Raw genomic sequence first — 17214 nt, 5'->3', positions numbered from 1 at the left:
TTTTGAGACAGGGTCTCGCAATGCAGTTCAGGCTGGCCTTGAGCTCACTTTGTAGCCCAGGCTGGCCTCGAACGATCCTCTTGCTTCAGAGGATTCAGCCTCCTGAGTGCTGGGATTACAAGCGTGCGCCACCACACTGGCATGCCTTTGTTTTTGAGACTTGGTTTTCTGTCTATAAATATACATGTTCTTTGCCTCAGAGGACTGCGGCAGGATTTGTGACAATTTATGGCAAGTGTCTGACACATGGTAGCGCAACATCTGGTGCCTGTTATTCTCTTCTTGTGCTCCGAAGCTCTCAGCTCTCCTACAAATTGGACTTTCTGCCACCTTTCAGACCAGTGATTTCAGAATCTCCTGGGCTGGAGCCCTGGGGCCCAGGGATGAATGAGCATCTGGCCGAGCCCTCTCTGTGATGCTGCTGTGCCACTGAGGTTAATCGTCACTGCCCTGTCCCGTGATGCTGTGACTTAGAATAAGAACCATACATTTTGTCTTCTCTGGTTCCCAGCACACACATCTGTAACCCTTGTCATTTCCCGAGCAGTGTGGGTGCTAAGAGAATCTTTCCTTCGGATTTTTTTTTTTTTTTTGGTCTTTTTGAGACAGGGTCGCACTAGGCGGTTCAGGCTGGCCTTGAGCTCACATTGTAGCCCAGGCTGGTCTCCAACTCGCAATGATCCTCCTGCCTCAGCCTCCTGACTGCTGGGATTACAGGGGCAGGCTACCACACCCAGCATTCTCTTCCACCTGCATGCTCATTTATTTCTTTTAAAATACCCTTTGTAAGAAATCGGCGTAGCAAGGAAGCCGCTGTCCTGTGTTCTCTGAGTTGCTCTAGTAAATCCTCCACCCAAGCAGAGGCATGAGGAGCTTTGATTCAGGGTCACACTCGACACGGATGTCCGAATCCTGGCAGCCCTACGGGTCTAAGCCGTTCACCCTGGGGCTTGGCGTGAACTTGGGTTAGCGTCAGAACCCAGCAGAGCGGTAGGACGCCCGGTGAGTGTTGGAGAATCCGCTGGTGTGGAGAAAAGACCCACACATCTGGTCGTAGATGCGCTCTACGTTGAATGAGAGATTAGAAAAAATATTCTTTAGTTTTCCCATATGCACCACCCTAAAAAAAAACCCCTTTCTCCTCCTTATTTGTCTCTTAACCATTTTTTTAGTACTGGGATTTAAATCTAGGGTCTTCGCTGTGAGCCACATCCCGGGCCTCCTCCTCCTCCTTTTTTTTTTTTTGAGGAAAGCATCTTGCTAAATTGCTAAACTGCACAGTATTGGGAACCAGGCTGAGATCCGCAACTACCCGAAGGAGGGGTAAGGCGAAGGATGAAGAAAAACAGAAACAAATTTGTTTATTTTTGGTAGTGGGGAATCGAACTCAGGACCTTCGCTTGCCAAGGAGGTGCTGTGCTGCTGATCTTGTGTTTTCCTTGCAGTTTCTGTGTGAAGGCACATTTAGTGTGTTTTCTGGTAGAGTTTCCTGTGGACTGAATTTTGCTGGTTGCAACCCTGTGGCATAAAACATGATCCATTGTCCTCTGCTTTTCTTACATTTGCTGTTTTATTTGTAAACGAGTAGCCGCGGCTAGAAGTCTGATCTGACTCGGGTTCAGATGTTTTAGCCAGAGCCACGTGCAGGGGTAGTGTGTTCTATCAGGAGGTGCCCCGTGGCTGCCCGTCCGTCTTCCTGTAAGCAACTAGTGTACATTCATTCCACAAAATATTGTGTTTCTTTTTTTGTTTGTTCATTTGTTTTGTTTTTTTCCAGTACCGGGAATCGAACTCATGACCTCGCACTTGCCAGGCAGGCACTGTGCCGCTGAGCTAAATCCCCAGCCCCAAAATATTGTGTTTCAATGTGGTATTTTCCTACATGCATAGGATATATTTTGATCATATCCTGTGTCACCCTCCCTTAGTCCCACTTGCCGTCTTTTTAAATTTTAAAAAATTCTTTAATTTTATAGAGACCTTCTGTCTTCTTTTTTTTGTTTGTTTTTTGGAAACGGGAATTGAACTCGGGACCTTGGGCTTGCCAGGCAAGCACTTGCACCGCTGAGCTATATCCTCGGTCCCTTCTGTCTTCTTCATAATGACTTTTGATGCTCACAAGTTGGGTCCATTGGCTCACCAAAGGTTGGAAAAAATTGTTTGTGCCTTTCCTCAGAGCATCAGTTTCTGTTCAAGTATACAACTCAATGATTTTGAGTAAATTTACCAAGCACTACAGCTGTCACCATAAAACATAGGAAGATCTAGTTGGGCATGGTGGCACACGCCTGTAATCCTGGCACTCAGGAGGCTGAGGCAGGAGGATCACTGTGAATTCCAGGCCAGCCTGTGGTACATAGTTCAGAGCTAGCCTGAATAAGTAGTGAAACCTTGTCTCAAAAAACAAACAAACAAAAGTAAGATCTCATGCCATTTTTAGTTTGTTCTTGGCTCCTGGAAACCACTAATTTGCTGTCTGTGCCTCCCTGTTTGCCTTTTCTGGCGTTTTATAACCCTGGAAGTGGACCAGATGTGGTGTGGTCTAAGGTGAATGTCTATTCTTTTTTTGAGGAGGTGCTGGCGATGGAACCCAGGCTTCATGCATGCTAAACGTGTGTTCTGCCCCTGAGCTGCACCCCAAGCGTAAGCACTGCTTCTTGTGGCAACTTTTTTTTTTTTTGGTACCAGGAATTGAACTCAGGACCTTGCACTTGCCAGGCGGGCACTTGTGCCACTGAGCTATACCCCCGGTCCAGCATTGCTTCTTAACTCCGTGTGCTCAGAGTCACAGGGGGGCAGGGAGGTGACTCTTCTGGAACCTAAATTTCTGGGAACCGCCCACCTACCCAGAGATTGACTCATGAGACTGCCAGGGGGTGAAGCTTTCAGATGATCTTACTGTGTGGGTGCCGTGGGAAACTCTTTGAGCATCAGTTTCTGTGCTTGAAAAATGGAATCCTCCAGGGGAGGGGCAGAGGGCACAGCAAGCACGGAGTGTGCTGGCCACACACCGCCGCTGACAGCGCGGTCACCCCCCTTCTCTTGCAGGGCCCACCTCTCTTTCTCCCTCTTTCGCTCTCTTCCTGCAGTACTGAGGATTGAACCCAGGGCCTTCACACTGAGCTACATCCCAAACCCTCTTCTTTTTCTAAAATCTAAAGGCAAAGTCTCATTAAGTCACTAAGTTGCCCGGGCTGGATTTGAACTTGTAACCTACCTGCTTCAGCCTCCCAGAGCACTGGGATTACAAATGTGTGCCAATATGCCTTGCCTGCCTTCACCTCTTGAACTACTCCTGTCAACTTTTGGCCACCCAGGATAGGGACCCAAGGACTCCACATCTGATAGCTGTGACTCCAGTGGGCCCCCTCCCCCAGCTGTGGCTCCACATCTGGCCCTGCTTTCTGTTCTTTTTTTTTTTTTTTCCCTGTATGAGGAATCGAACTCAGGACCTTGTGCTTGCCAGACAGGCGCTTGTGCCGCTGAGCTATGTCCCCAGCCTCCCTTTCTGTTCTTACAGTTGCTCTCGAGTTCAGGGATCTTGATCCAGACAATCGCCTCGGCCGGCCTTCCTTCGCCTCCAGTTAGCGGTGGAGCTGACCCTGTTAGAAAAATCCTAGTCACAGCTCCCACATGGCTCCTGGGGCCAGTCCAGATTCCTCAGCTGAGAGGTGTCCTCCTTTGGCACCCCGGCCTCACCTCCTGCTGTGAATCACACGCACTGCAGCCCTGAACACCTGTGTTACAGCCCCAGACGTGTGCCCGCTGCACACCTCTTCCTGGCAAGCATTAGTCACCCTGCCTCGGGGACTCTGAGTCATCCCTGCCTCTCCGTCCCACCACACTTAGGAAATGTGCAGCCCTTTCCTTAGCAAACACGCCTACTGTGTGCCAGACAGCGTCCCCGGGGCTCTGCAAACATCCGCACCTGTTTCCACAATAATCCTATGAGCTCATTACGCTCCCTGTTACAGACCAGGCACCCAAGGCTCCAGAGGCTGAGTCACCGGTCCATGATCACCGAGCTAAAAGCGACAGAGCCAGTTCGGGAACCAAGGTGGTGCAGCCTCGGAGCCTGGCTTTGTGTCTCTACCGCCCGGCCTCTTGGATGGGATAAGTTTCACCAAAGCCTTGGTGGGAAAGTAAATACCAGGTCCGGTGTGGCGTGCACCTGCAATCCCAGCACTCAGGGAGGCTGAGGCTAGAGGACTGGAGATTCAAGCCATGCCTGGGCATTTTAGCAAGACCCATCTCAGAGTAAAAAAATAAGCAGAGCCAGTGATATAGCTCAGTGCAGAGGCCCTGAGTTCAGCCCTCATACTGGGGTGCGGTGGGGGACCTAAATAATTTGAGAGATCGCTGAATCCTAACTACTAGGCCACCAGGGATGTTGGACCTAAATAATTTGAAATTGCCAATATTTGACCTTTTGAGCTACAGACACTGCAGATGGGTACGGCTCAGCATGCTGGGCCCTTGGGACGCAGCGGAAAGCTCAGTGGAGTGGTCAGGAGGGAAGCCGGGGGCTGAGAGCGTATGGCCTGCTACGGGGGCATCGTGCGCACCCCACAGAGAAAGTGAGGTGTGCAAGAAGGCCTAAGAGGGCCAGGGATATAGCTCAGTGGCATAAGCACCTGCCTGGCAAGTGCAAGGTCCTGAGTTCGCTTCCCAGTACCAAAAAAAAAAAAAAGAAGGCCTAAAAGAGGTGAAGGGGCTGAGGAAAGGAAGGGCTTCCATGCACAACCTCGGAACAGCCCAGGGGAGGGCTGGAAAGGTAAGGGCAGGGCTGCCCACTTTGTCACCATGGCAACCCAGAAACTAGCACCTGCCCCAGAGTAGCGGCTCAACAAGGGTTTGTCAAAAGAATGAATGAAAAACGAAGCGCCGTCAAAGGGCTGGAGGTATTGCTGTGCAAGTGGGGTTTCCGGCAGTCGACTTAGCAAAGGAAACCAGAAATAGGTGTGAAATCGTAGAACAGATCATAGTCACAGCTGTCCCAGTAAGGGCAGGAGACCTGGTACTGAACTGGGCACCACTCTGGGTAGTATGGGGTGTGGGTGGCTGGTGGGGGTTGATAGCGGAAGGTGGCAGAAGACGGAGGGGAAATGCCAGGGGTATGGGAGGGTGCCGGCCACAGGACCCAGCAGGATTGTCACTGCAGACAGGCCAGGCCAACAAGACGTCAGCCGGTCTGATGGGGGATACGGGGCCAGATCAGATGCTGGTGGTGATCGGATACGGAGGATGGGAATTCTGGCCAAACGGACATAGAAGGATTCTTGCTAAAACTGGACAATTGAGGGACAAACACAGAAGTCCAAAAGTAAAGGCCTAGTTCAAAAATCTGGGGAGGGGGGCTGGGGATTTAGCTCAGCGGCACAGAGCCTGCCTAGCAAGTGCAAGGTCATGAGTTTGATTCCAGGTACCAGAAAAAAGCCAAAAACAAAAAACAAAACAAAACAAAAAATAATAATAATAACAAAAATCTGGGGAGACTGTTAGGGGTCTGGGAGGAGAGAATCTTGGAGGTTTTTTTGTTTTTTTTTTTTTTTGAGACAGGGTCTCGCTCTGTAGTTCAGGCTGGCCTTGAGCTCACTTTGTAGCCCAGGCTGGTCTCGAACTCGCAAAGATCCTCCTGTCTCAGCCTCCCGAGTGCTGGGATTACAGGCGTGCGCCACCATGCCAGGTTATGAGAGAATCTTTGAGTAAACCATTCAAATTTACTTTTCTTTTAAAGACAAGTTTAGAGGCTGAGGATATAGCTCAGTGGCATACACACCTGCCTGGCAAGTGCAAGGTCCTGAGTTCGATTCTTGGTACAAAAAAACCCATAAAGACAAGTTTGAAGTATAATTGAGAGTATAGTGAAGTATAATTAGAGACAGTGAAAGTCATCTTTTTTTTGAGACAAGGTCTCACTGTGCAGTTCCGGCTGGCCTTGAGCTCACTTTGTAGCCCAGGCTGGCCTCAAAACTCAGGGCGGTCCTCCTGACTCAGCCTCTTGAGTGCTGGGATTACAGGAGTGCACCACCACGCCTGGCTGAAATTCACCTTTTTGGGGGTGGTGGGGTCTGAGTCAGTCATGTCGTCACAGACCAGATATAGGATAGTGGAGTCCTGCAGACACCTCAATGCTGCTGTGGTCAGCTCCCTGTACACCCCAGGCTCCCAGCCCTCTGGTCTCTGTTGCTCTAGTTTTACCTTCCAGGGAAAAAGAATTGTCCAGCGCTCTGGGAAGCTGAGGTGGGAGGATCGTGAGTTCAAACCCAGCCTGGGCAATTTAGGGACTCTATTGCAGAGTAGAATCCCATTTATAGATGTATCATAGTTTGTGTGTCCAATACCACTTGAAGGATTCAAATTTACTTTTTTTGCTTTTTGTCTTTTTGAGACAGGGTCTCCCTATGCAGTTCAGGCTGACTTTGTAGCCCAGGCTGGCCTCAGCCTCCCAAGTGCTGGGATCACAGGTGTGCGCCACACCTGGCTTAAATTTACTTTTTAAATAAACCATCGCTGCATTGAGTATAAGCTGAGTGAGTGGGAGGAGCTCTGCTTTTCTGTAGTTTGGGTCCAGGCTTTTCCCTGATGGTGAAGACTGGGGACAGGGACTTAGTTTCTAGGCATCCAGCCTAGACTCATTTATGGGGCCGAGGATGGGGGAAGGACCAGGGGGCGGGGCTCAGTCGTTGAGGACTGGCTCAGAAGCAGTACGAGGCCCTTGTGGTGTCACAAACCTGAAATCCCGGCACTGGTGAGGCAGAGGCAGGAGGATCACCTTGAGTTCGACGCCAGCCCAGGCCACATAGTGAGTTCAAGACCAGCCTGCACTACATGGTGAGATTCTAAGAATCAAGAACAAAAAAAATAAACAACAAACCACAGAAGCAGTGTGACAGAAGACAGTGCGCCGGGCGTGGTGGCGCATGCCCGTAATCCCAGCACTCGGGAGGCTGAGGCAGGAGGATCGTTGCGAGTTCAAGACCAGCCTGGGCTACAAAGTGAGCTAAGGCCAGCCTGAACTACACAGCGAGACCCTGCCTCAAAAAGACAAAAAAAACCCACACACATATATATATACTGAGTGGAAGACTGAAGATTGAGGAACAAGGGCTGGGAGTGTATGCTGTGTACGCGCTGTGTGCTTGTCGCGTGGGCGCGCGCACAGCCTCACTCACTAATCGGGTCCCTGTGAAGCCAAGGGCCAAGGGCGGCGGGCGCCCCTGAGGCCGCAGCTCCTCTCTTGGCCAACAGATGGCGGTGTCGCGCCACATCTGGTTCCGCATCAGCGGTCGCTGGGCTGAGTGGGCGGGGACGACCTTAGGGATCCCCGAGTCCCCGCCCCGTTTCCGTGACCCGTTTGCTAGGAAGGCTTACCCCTCGTCCCAGTCCCCGGAGCAGGAGGTCGCACCCGTTTCCCGCGTTTCCCGCCCCCCCACCGACCCTCGCACAACCTCCTGTCCAGAGATGGGCTGCACCAGTCGGTTATACGTGTTGATATTATTTTGTAGGTTTTGTTTTTGGGGTTTTTTTTTTTTTTTTTTTTGGTTTTTTTTTTCGGTACCAGGCATCCAACTCACGCCCTTGCGCTTGCCAGGCAGGCACTGTGCCGCTGAGCTAAATCCCCAGCCCCGTGTTGATACAGTTTTGAAGTACAGTATCCGGTTATAAACCTCCCAAACGAGTGGCCTGCGAGGCTTAAAGAAATGAGACAATTGAAATGATTTCAGGCTCCAGGAGGGTCCAACACTCTTGCAGAATTTGAGATTCTCTGGGCTAAGACCAAGACTTCTCTGGGCAGCTCGTATTTATTTGGTTTTCAAACAAAGGAGAGGAATACTCAAGAAAACTCGGGAATCTCGCAGGACCTTGGGAAATACTTTCTCAAGTAGTAAATTATGTCAATGAGGAAACCTGCCTTATCTTTAGGCTGGCATTTATTGTAAGAGTGTGGAGCCTGCAGCTGCAGTCTCCTTGTTTTTTGGGTTTTTTGGGTTTGTTTGTTTTGTCTTTTTGAGTTTTGGTTTTTCTCCGGTACCGGGAACCGAACTCACGACCTTGCACTTGCCAGGCAGGCGCTTTTGCCGCTGAGCTAAATCCCCAGCCCCTGTTTTGTCTTTTTGAGACAGGGTCTGGCTATGCAGTTCAGGCTGGCCTTGAGCTCACTTTGTAGCCCAGGCTGGTCTCGAACTTGCAAGGATCCTCCTGCCTCAGCCTCCCAAGTGCTGGGATGACAGGCGTGCACCACCATGTCTGGCGACTCTCCTTGTAGTTAATTGGGGTTGGAGCCAAACATCCTCAGCTGTGGCCTTATCTTGTCCTTTGAGGAGTCACAGCTTCACAGGCAATACAGGCCTCAGCGGTGATCAGTGACTCACAGAGGTTCACTTACTAGGAGACTGCTGCCCATCTCTAGACAAGGGCCTAGGCCTTGGACAACTCACAAGTAAACACAGAAAGCCAACTGGTTAATATTAAATCCTGCGCAGAGCCACTTTGTAGTGGTCTCCAGCAGGACAGTAGAGTATGTCTCTTCCATTCATAAATACCTGCTGGCTCAGTGCTGGATTTGCCAGAGAAAATACAGGACCATGAGTTAAATGTGGATTCCAGATAAACAATAGTTAATATTCCTTATGTTCTAAATGCCACCTGGAGCTTTTTTTTTTCCATACTGGGAATTGATCCTGGGACTTTGTGCAAGCTAGGCGAGCCCTGAGAGATGGTCCCTACTCCTGTTTTAGAATTTTGAGATGAGGCCTCCCTAAATTGTCCAGGCTGAGCTCGAACTTGTGATCCTCCTGCCTCTGCCTCCCACGTGACTGGGTTTACAGGTGTGCACCACCACACCCAGCTCCCACCCAGGACATATTTATCTAGGCAATTATTTGACTATCTAAAGTAAACTCATTCTACCGAAAGTTGATTTCAGGGCACGGAGGAGAGAGGGAAGTGGGAGTTGCTGTCTGACAGGTACAGACTTTCAGTTCTGTAAATGGAAAAAGTGCTAGAGATCTCCACAGTGTGCCTGTACTTACCAAGACTGCTACACATTCAAAAATTTAAGAAAATTGATCTCATGTTGTTGATTTGTTAAAACATAAGAATAAGGTAGTAAAAGCCAGGTGTGGTGGCACATGCCTGTAATCCCAGCACTTGGGAGGCTGAGGCAGGAGGATAGCAGTGAGTTGGGGCCAGCCTGGGCTACAAAATGAGTTCAAGGCCATCCTGAACTGCATAGCAAAACCCTGTCTCAAAAAGACCAAAAAAAAAAAAAAAAAAAAAAAGTAGTAAAAATGTTAAAAACAGAAAGTATAGCCTGAGAGGAAGAAATACTTTTTCTTTTTCTGTTTGAAAAAGAAATGGGGATTGAACCCAGGACCTTCACACTGAGCTACATCACCAGCTGTTTTTTATTTTTGATGTGAGACAGGATCTTACTAAACTGATGTGTTGTTCAGGCTGGACTTGAATTTACGATTCTCCTGTCTCAGCCTCCCAGATTATAGGCGTGCTGGGATTATAGGCATACACCACCACTCCTAGGTTCGTGTCCTGTCTTTCACGAGTTATTAGATGCTTGTCAGAATTTCAAATTGGACTAGGGGTTCTGTGTTTTTTCTGCGCTGTTTGGCAACTTCTCTGTCTGGGGCACAGCGCCCGCTCCTGCCCCAGCCAGCCCTGGGATCCAGATCCCGTTCGGATTGCCTAGTGCCTGAGGTAGCAGGTTGTTGAGTATTTCGGCTGTCACCCCTGACACACGGGAGGCACCCAAACACAGCAGCTGTCTGTCTTTGTCCCTCCCAGGCCTGCCGCTCCTGCTGCCCCCCGGCACGCTGGCAGCCCTGGCTGACAGCTGGCTCCGAGAGGACTGCCCAGGCCTCAACTTCACAGCCCTGGCCACCGGAGCGGGCCCCTCACAGGCCGCACTGTGGGCCAAATCCCCTGGAATCCTGGCTGGACGCCCTTTCTTCGATGCCATCTTTGCCCAGCTCGACTGCCGGGTCTCCTGGTTCCTCCCCGAGGGATCGAAGCTGGTACCTGTGGTCAGGGTGGCGGAGGTCCGGGGCCCTGCCCACCGCCTGCTGCTGGGGGAGCGGGTGGCCCTGAACACGCTGGCCCGCTGCAGTGGCATTGCCAGCGCTGCTGCCGCAGCTGTGGAGCTCGCCAAGGCCGCTGGCTGGGCCGGGCACGTGGCCGGCACGAGGAAGACCACGCCGGGCTTCCGGCTGGTGGAGAAGTACGGGCTGCTGGTGGGCGGAGCCGCCTGCCACCGGTACGACCTGGGCGGGCTGGTGATGGTGAAGGACAACCACGTCGTGGCAGCCGGCTGTGTGGACAAGGTGCGCATCTGGCCGAGCCTCTGTCCTCACTCTCTAGCCCAGCTCCCACCCTCACCACAGCCCCACGGTCTGCCAGCAGCCAGCACCAGCCGGTGAAGCGCCGTGTCCGGGAGGCCGGGGACAAGGTTCCTCTATGCCCAGCCCTTCCAGTGTAGGCCAGGGAGACAGACTGGCTTCCTTCCTTTTCTTCTCAGCTGCCTGGTCCCATGTTCAAGAGCAAAGACAGGAATCAGGCGTGGTGGCCATATGCCTGTACTCCCAGCTACTCAGGAGGCTGAGACAGGAAAATCTCAAGTTTGAGGCTGGCCTGAGCAGCCGGAGGCAGTGGGACCTTGTGGAGACCACTTGGGTTCGCTGGGCCTGTTTCCCCAGTGTGCTGTGAGGCCCAGGCTGGCCTCGAACTTGAGTCGCTTGTGTCTGAGCTTCCGGGGGCTGGGGTGACCAGCACACACTGCCACACCCGCAGCAGCAGTTCTTCAAGACCCTCTCTAGGGTGCTGGGGATTTAGCTCAGCGGCACAGAGCCTGCCTGGCAAGTGCAGGGTCGTGAGTTCGATTCCCTACCAGAAGAAAAACAAAAGAAAACAAACAAACAAACAAAAAACCCTGTCTAGTTTTAATATTCAGAGTCAGATTGACCTCAGGGCCATTTTCCAATCCATGAAAGTGACCGTCCCCGTTGCTTAACCAAACAGAAAGCATCGTGTCATCTGATTTTCTGATCATCCCGAGTCATTGTCCTTGCTTGGGACAGTGCTCCCCTCTCCCTGTGCCCCAGGGCCCGGTGCCACCGCTTGCCATGTTCCCCCTCTGCTGCCCACAGGCCGTGCGGGGCGCCCGGCTGGCAGCCGGCTTCGAGCTGAAGGTGGAGGTGGAGTGCGGCAGCCTGCGGGAGGCGGTCCAGGCGGCCCGCGCTGGTGCTGACCTGGTCATGCTGGACAACTTCAAGCCTGAGGTGAGGCGGGGCTGACTCCGGGCCGGGGGCGTGGGGGGCTCTCACCTGCCCTCGGCCTGTGTCCTGCAGGAGCTGCACCCCACAGCCGCGGCGCTGAAGGCCCAGTTCCCCCGGGTGGCTGTGGAAGCCAGTGGGGGCGTCACCCTGGACAACCTCGCCCAGTTCTGCGGGCCCCACGTCGATGTCATCTCTTTGGGGATGCTGACCCAGGCGGCCCCGGCCCTGGATTTCTCCCTCAAGCTGTTTGTTGAGGAGGCCGTCACGCCCCGATTATAGGCTGAAGAGGATGGCACGGCTGTGGGTTGACTTGCTCGTGGGGACCCTCGGTCACACATCTTTAGTTAGGTGGTAAACAAGACCCGCCCAGGGTTGGCCCGGGCTCGGCTCCGCCCCGCCGCCTAGTGCTGTGGGCCTTGCTAGGGTGCATTCACCGCTGTTCGCCTCAGTTTCCTGATCAGAAAATGAGTCTAATAAATGATCAAATGATCGGCCTTCTGGGGTTTCTTGGTGATAAGTACCACGTAGTAAGTGGCCAGTAAAGGTTAGAAATTACTATAATCCATCTAACCACAAGATGGACATCTTTTTACCTACTACCTTCTATGAAGTCAGATGCCCTGTTAGTGGTGGTGTTTCACCAGAGCCGTCAGCCGGGAGGGTGGCATCCTGAAGCCATCAAGGCCTGTGTGAGCAACTCAAAGACAGATGGTAAAAATGTATGCTAAAGCTGGGGTGGTGGCCCATGCTTGTAATCCCAGCACTCAGGGGGCTGAGGCAGGAGGATCGCCTTGCATTCAGTGCCAGCCTGGGCTACATAGGGAGTTCGAGGCCAGCCTGCAGTACATAGTGTGAGACCTTATCTCAAAAAACAAAGCAAGAATGGGCATGGTGGCGCATGCCTGTAATCCCAGCAGTCCAGAGGCTGAGGCAGGAGGATCGTTGTGAGTTTGAGACCAGTTTGGGATACAAAGTGAGCTCAAGGCTGGCCTGAACTGCATAGCGAGACCCTGTCTCAAAAAAGACAACAAAACAAAACAAAATCTATATTGAAACCACCCCAAACCATCTAGGCATAGTGATACACATCTGCAATCTCAGCAAATCAGGAGGCTGAGGCAAGAAGAGCTTAAGTTTGAGGTCAGCCTGGACAATTTAACAGGCCCCTTTCAAAATAAAAAGGATTGGGGATGTAGTTCGGTGGTAGAGCACCCTTGGGTTCAATCCCCAGGATAGGAAAGAAAGAATGAAAGGAAGGAAGGAAGGGAAAGAGAAAAAAAGGGAAAAAACATGCAGTCCAACACTCCTTGTTTGTTGTAGTAGTTGTTGTTTGAGACATGGTCTCAGAGTTAAGTCCTGGCACCCCTGGGCTCAAGCGGTCCTCCTGCCTCATCCTCCCACGTTGGTGGGGCTGTAGTCTGCATCACCACACCGTTTAAAACAGCTCTTTGAGCATGTGTAATGTAGAGACTGCAAGCCATAACAAAGCCCTGGTCATCGCCCAAGTGACGTCTTCTCTGTGAGCAGTGACGCGTGTGTCCTGCTGCCCACCACACCCTGCATTTGAAGGTTTGCGGTGTCTGATCTGCCGCGTGGCCGCCGCGTCTCACTCGGTCAATGCTCGTGTCCAGCCAGTTATTGAGAATCTCCTAATCCCTGGCCGCTGCCGTCAGCTCTGTGGTAGAGGGGAGAGCCTTCCCCTCTCCCCTCTCCAGGATTGCCAGCCCCTCCGCCCCACACGCCCCCAGAGGGAAAGGGGCCGTCAGCTCCAGCCCCATGGGGGCGGTTTGCACACAACGTCGGGGCCTACACCACGGTCTGTCTTGGGATGGGAGGGGCAGGTGGGCTCCGTGTCCAGACATCGAACTTCTTTCCCCACCAGGTCAGGACCTAAGCAGGGAACCAGGGTCTAGGACCCTAACCACCCCCCCAACCTGCTCACCTTCATGGCAACCCCCCTCCCCAGGCCCACCTACCTTTTGTCCCTTCCTCAGAACCAGATACCTGCAGGGGACCTGGGAAAAAGGCAGATAAAGAAAATGAGACCCGGGCACAGGGAGTGTATACCCATAATCCTAGCACTCTGGGAGGCTGAGGCAGGAGGATCTCAGGTTTGAGCCCAGCCAGGGGAATTTAGTGACAGAGTGAGACCCTGTCTCAAAATAAATTTTTTTAGGGTCTTTTTGAGATAGGGTCTTGCTATGCAGTTCAGGCTGGCCTTGGAGCTCACTTTGTAGCCTAGGCTGGTCTTGAACTCTCAATGATCCTCCTGCCTCAGCCTCCGGAGTGCTAGGATCACAGGAATGTGCCACCACATCGGGCTAAAAAATATTTTAAAAGGCTGGAGATGTGGCTCAGTGTGGAGACCCTGGGTTTAATCTGTGGTACAGAGAGAGAGAGAGAGAGAGAGAGAGAGAGAGAGAGAGAGAGAGAGAGAGAGAGAGAGAGAGAGAGAGAGAGAGAGAGAGAGAGGCCAGTGCCCTATCGCAGAGTGGAGGCCCCAGGTAGGCCAAGACTACATCTTCATTAACTGTCCTGTGGGCTCACCTATGAGCACATCACAGACTGAGTCAGCGGCAGAGACAGAGCTGGGCCCAGCCTTCAGGCAGGCCCTGAACCAAGCCGGCCGTTGCCATAGGCCACAACCTGGAGGTGGCCCAGGCAGGGCCTGTCCTCCTGGCTCCCCACCTTTTCCTCTCCTGTCCTTCCTCTAGAACTCGCAGGGAGGGGGCCAGAGGACCTGGCCCTGTAAGCCCCAGCTCCTCATGCCCAAAGGAGGAGAACTGCGCCCGCTTAAGAAACGAGGGTGCCGGGCTGGGGATTTAGCTCAGTGGCACAGCGCCTGCCTGGCAAGCGCAAGGTCGTGAGTTCAATTCCGGATATAGGAGAAAAAAAAAGAAAAAAGAAACGGGGGTTGGGGGGCTGCCGCCAGGCATGAAGGCAGTGAACCTGGGCCCGGGGATGATCGGAGAACTGGAAGGCGCAGTCAGAGCTGGAGAGTTGCAGGCATGAGGTGTGGAACCAGGAGTTCCACACTCAAGTGCCCGTGGGACCCACATGGACAAGATAAATGGGCAGAGCCGGCAGGAGACAAAGGGACCCAGCTGTGGCCGCCTGCGGGGTGCGTGTTGCACCCGGGGCCCTGCAGGAAGAAATGGAAACAGAGAAACCAGGCAGGCTGAATCTTAAGCTCGCCCTTGGACCCAGAGACGAGAGCTGGGGAGGGGCTCATCAGCAGAGGACCGGGGAATGGCGCGCAGCCTCCTTGCTGCCGCGGGGTGGCAGACAGAGCGGGCCGCACAGCCGCAGGCCGCCCCCCGCCCTCCCCCCCGCCCCCCGCCCGGTAGGAAAAGGCCCGTGTGCGCTGCGGGTTTGAGGCCGGCCTTGGGAAAGGCAGGCTAGCTGGGAGACCGGCTGGCTCCAGACCACAGAATGGTAGGTCGGTCAGAGGATTTGGACTCTGTCCCGAGAGCAATCAGATTCGAGCTGGGAAATGAGATAAGCTTATTTGCAGTTTAGATCCAGCTGACCGCAGGAAGATGTGTCTTGGGGCCAGCGTGGCTGCCAGGAGCTGGGAGGAGGCCGTCCAGGAAGGCCGGGTGGGGGTGCAGCCGGGCACGGGGTCTGCTGAGGCCCAGGCGGAAGGGGGGTCCCCGCGGGGTGCGGCACGGGACTCTCCTTGGCGCTCTCCCGTCCAGGGGCCACACCTCCTCCTTGCGCGGCCGCCTGGCCCTGGGCTTGGCTCCTGTCCCTCGGTTGCTCCAAGTCCAGCGGAAGCCCATTTGGCAAATGTGCCCATCACATCGATTTGCGTCAGTGTGGATCGGTGGATGCGAGAAAGCAGGCAGAGGGGGCGTCCTGGGCCAGCAGGCGCGTCCCCGCCCTCAGCTGGCGTCTGGTCCCAGGGAACTCAGGCTTGCTGAGGTCGTGAGAGCTGCTCAAGGTCACGCCACAACGCGGTGGTGAGGCACAACGCGGTGGTGAGGCAGGGCTTGAGATCTGTAACTCACTCACGCGGAAGAGTCTGTCGAATACCTGCTGTGTGCCAGACACTGTTCTAATGCTGGGTATAAAACGACTAGGGCGGGGGTGTAGCTCAGCGGCTTAAGCGCTTGCCTGGCAAGCTTGAGGTCATGAGTTCGATTCCCGGTACCAAAAACAAGAAACGAAAAAAACCAATGACTAAATATAAAAATATCTAGATGCTGTTCGAGCGGGCGGCGGCGTGGGGTGGGGAAGAAAACAGAAAAAGCTAAGGAACTATCCCCTCATGAACACCAGGGGGCACTGCGGCCACGCCGCCGTCCCTCCTTCCTGCTCCGGTCTTCGCACCTCCCTTGGGGACTCCAGACTAGCCCTGGCGGCTGGGAAGACCAAGTATAGCATCCGGGCAAGAAGAAAGCTAAGGAGGAATCTGAAAACCACATCTGAACTCTTCCACCCCTTTTCCCAGCTGAATCCTTTCATTAGATCCCCGTTGTGAGGTAGCTCAGTGACCGCCCCCCCCCCCAGTACTGGGGATCGAACTCAGGACCTTGAGCTTGCCAGGCAGGTGCTGTGCCGCTGAGCTAAATCCCCAGCCCTTCAGTGACTTTTTTAACCCCAGTGTGGTGTCGCACGCCTGTAATCCCAGCACTGGGGAGGCTGAGGCAGGAGGATCGCAGCAAATTCAAGGCCAGTCTGGGTTCCACAGTGAGTTCAAGGCCCAACAGAGCTACATAGTGAGACCCAACCCCCACACCCTGCCCCCCCCATTTTTTTTTTGAAAGCTCTGTAAGCTCCAGATTCACTCCTGACTCAGATTCTCTCTCTGGCCCATTCACACCTACCCACTCCATGACCCTCTTGTGTATTCACTGACCCTGACTGCCCACTCTGCTTCTCCCTGTCCACCTTCTCATCTGCTGGCCTGCCGGACCACCACCCAAGCCACTCCGACTTCCAGTGGCCCTCTTCCCCACACCTCTCTTTTGTTTTGTTTTTGTTTTTATTTTTGTCTCTTTTTTGAGACAGGGTCTCGCTGTGCAGTTCAGGCTGGCCTTGAGCTCACTTTGTAGCCCAGGCTGGTCTCGAACTCACAACGATCCTCCTGCCTCAGCCGCCTGAGTGCTGGGATTACAGGCGTGTGCCATCACGCCTGGCTCCCTCACCTGTCTTGTCCACCCGGTTCTGCCTCCTTTTCCATCCCGCTGCTCACTCCTTCCCCAGCTCCCAAGTGACGCTGCAGAAGCCCAGAGCCGGGGCTGGAGATGAAGGACAGTGAGCGTCAAACCAGACCCCGGAGTATGTGAATTAATCGCCCCCGTGTGTGTGAGTCTTCTCGGCCGGGCAGCCCGTGATGGAGCAACGTGCTTAAAAACAGCAAGGCATCTGCAGCAAAATCTGACAGTTTTGGAAAACGATTCAGTGTTGGATTTTAAAGACTCCCACTGTGGCATTGTGCTGCGGACACACACATTACTTTATCCCTAGCCCTCCCAGACAATAGAGTAGGTAAAATTCTATAAATGTCTCAGGCCTCTCTGCTCCCTTCCAGTGAATTCCCGGGCAATAGATCATGTCGGCAGTTAGTAATATTTAATTAAGCCCTGCTCTCTGCGGTCCTGAGCCGCTCGGTGCTTTAAGACCCAGCTCTGAGTACTGAAGAAAACCTGCCTGAGGCTGTGAGTACCATCTCTGCAGTCACTGCACACATCAGACGGGCGCGGTGGGCTTTCCTGATGTCAGGAGTGTCCGTCTTCAGGTCTCTGGACTCTAGCTAGGTTTTTTTTTTTTTTTAATACTGGGAATTAAACTCAGGACCTTGCACTTGCCAGGCAGGCACTTGTACCACTGAGCTATATCCCCAGCCCTTTTTTTTTTGTCTTTTTGAGACAGGGTCTCACTATGCAGTTCAGGCTGGCCTTGAGCTCACTTTGGCCTC

At 53.2% G+C, this 17214-nt stretch overlaps 1 protein-coding gene across 1 annotated transcript in view; it reads left to right on the top strand.

Annotated features, from left to right (window-relative positions):
• Qprt (quinolinate phosphoribosyltransferase) overlaps window positions 1-11785 on the top strand; it is a 17607-nt gene extending 5822 nt beyond the window's left edge. The window contains exons 2-4 of the mRNA XM_005405247.2: window positions 9805-10340; window positions 11163-11294; window positions 11364-11785. Coding sequence (XP_005405304.1) covers window positions 9805-10340; window positions 11163-11294; window positions 11364-11570 — 875 coding nt within the window. The 3' untranslated portion in view covers window positions 11571-11785. The remainder of the gene's footprint in view (window positions 1-9804; window positions 10341-11162; window positions 11295-11363) is intronic.
• Window positions 11786-17214: the final 5429 nt, after the last annotated feature.

Source organism: Chinchilla lanigera, unplaced genomic scaffold (assembly GCF_000276665.1).
Source record: "Chinchilla lanigera isolate Chin_1 unplaced genomic scaffold, ChiLan1.0 scaffold00092, whole genome shotgun sequence".
NCBI classification, from domain to species: domain Eukaryota; kingdom Metazoa; phylum Chordata; class Mammalia; order Rodentia; family Chinchillidae; genus Chinchilla; species Chinchilla lanigera.
This window is presented reverse-complemented; position numbering and strand designations above follow the sequence as displayed.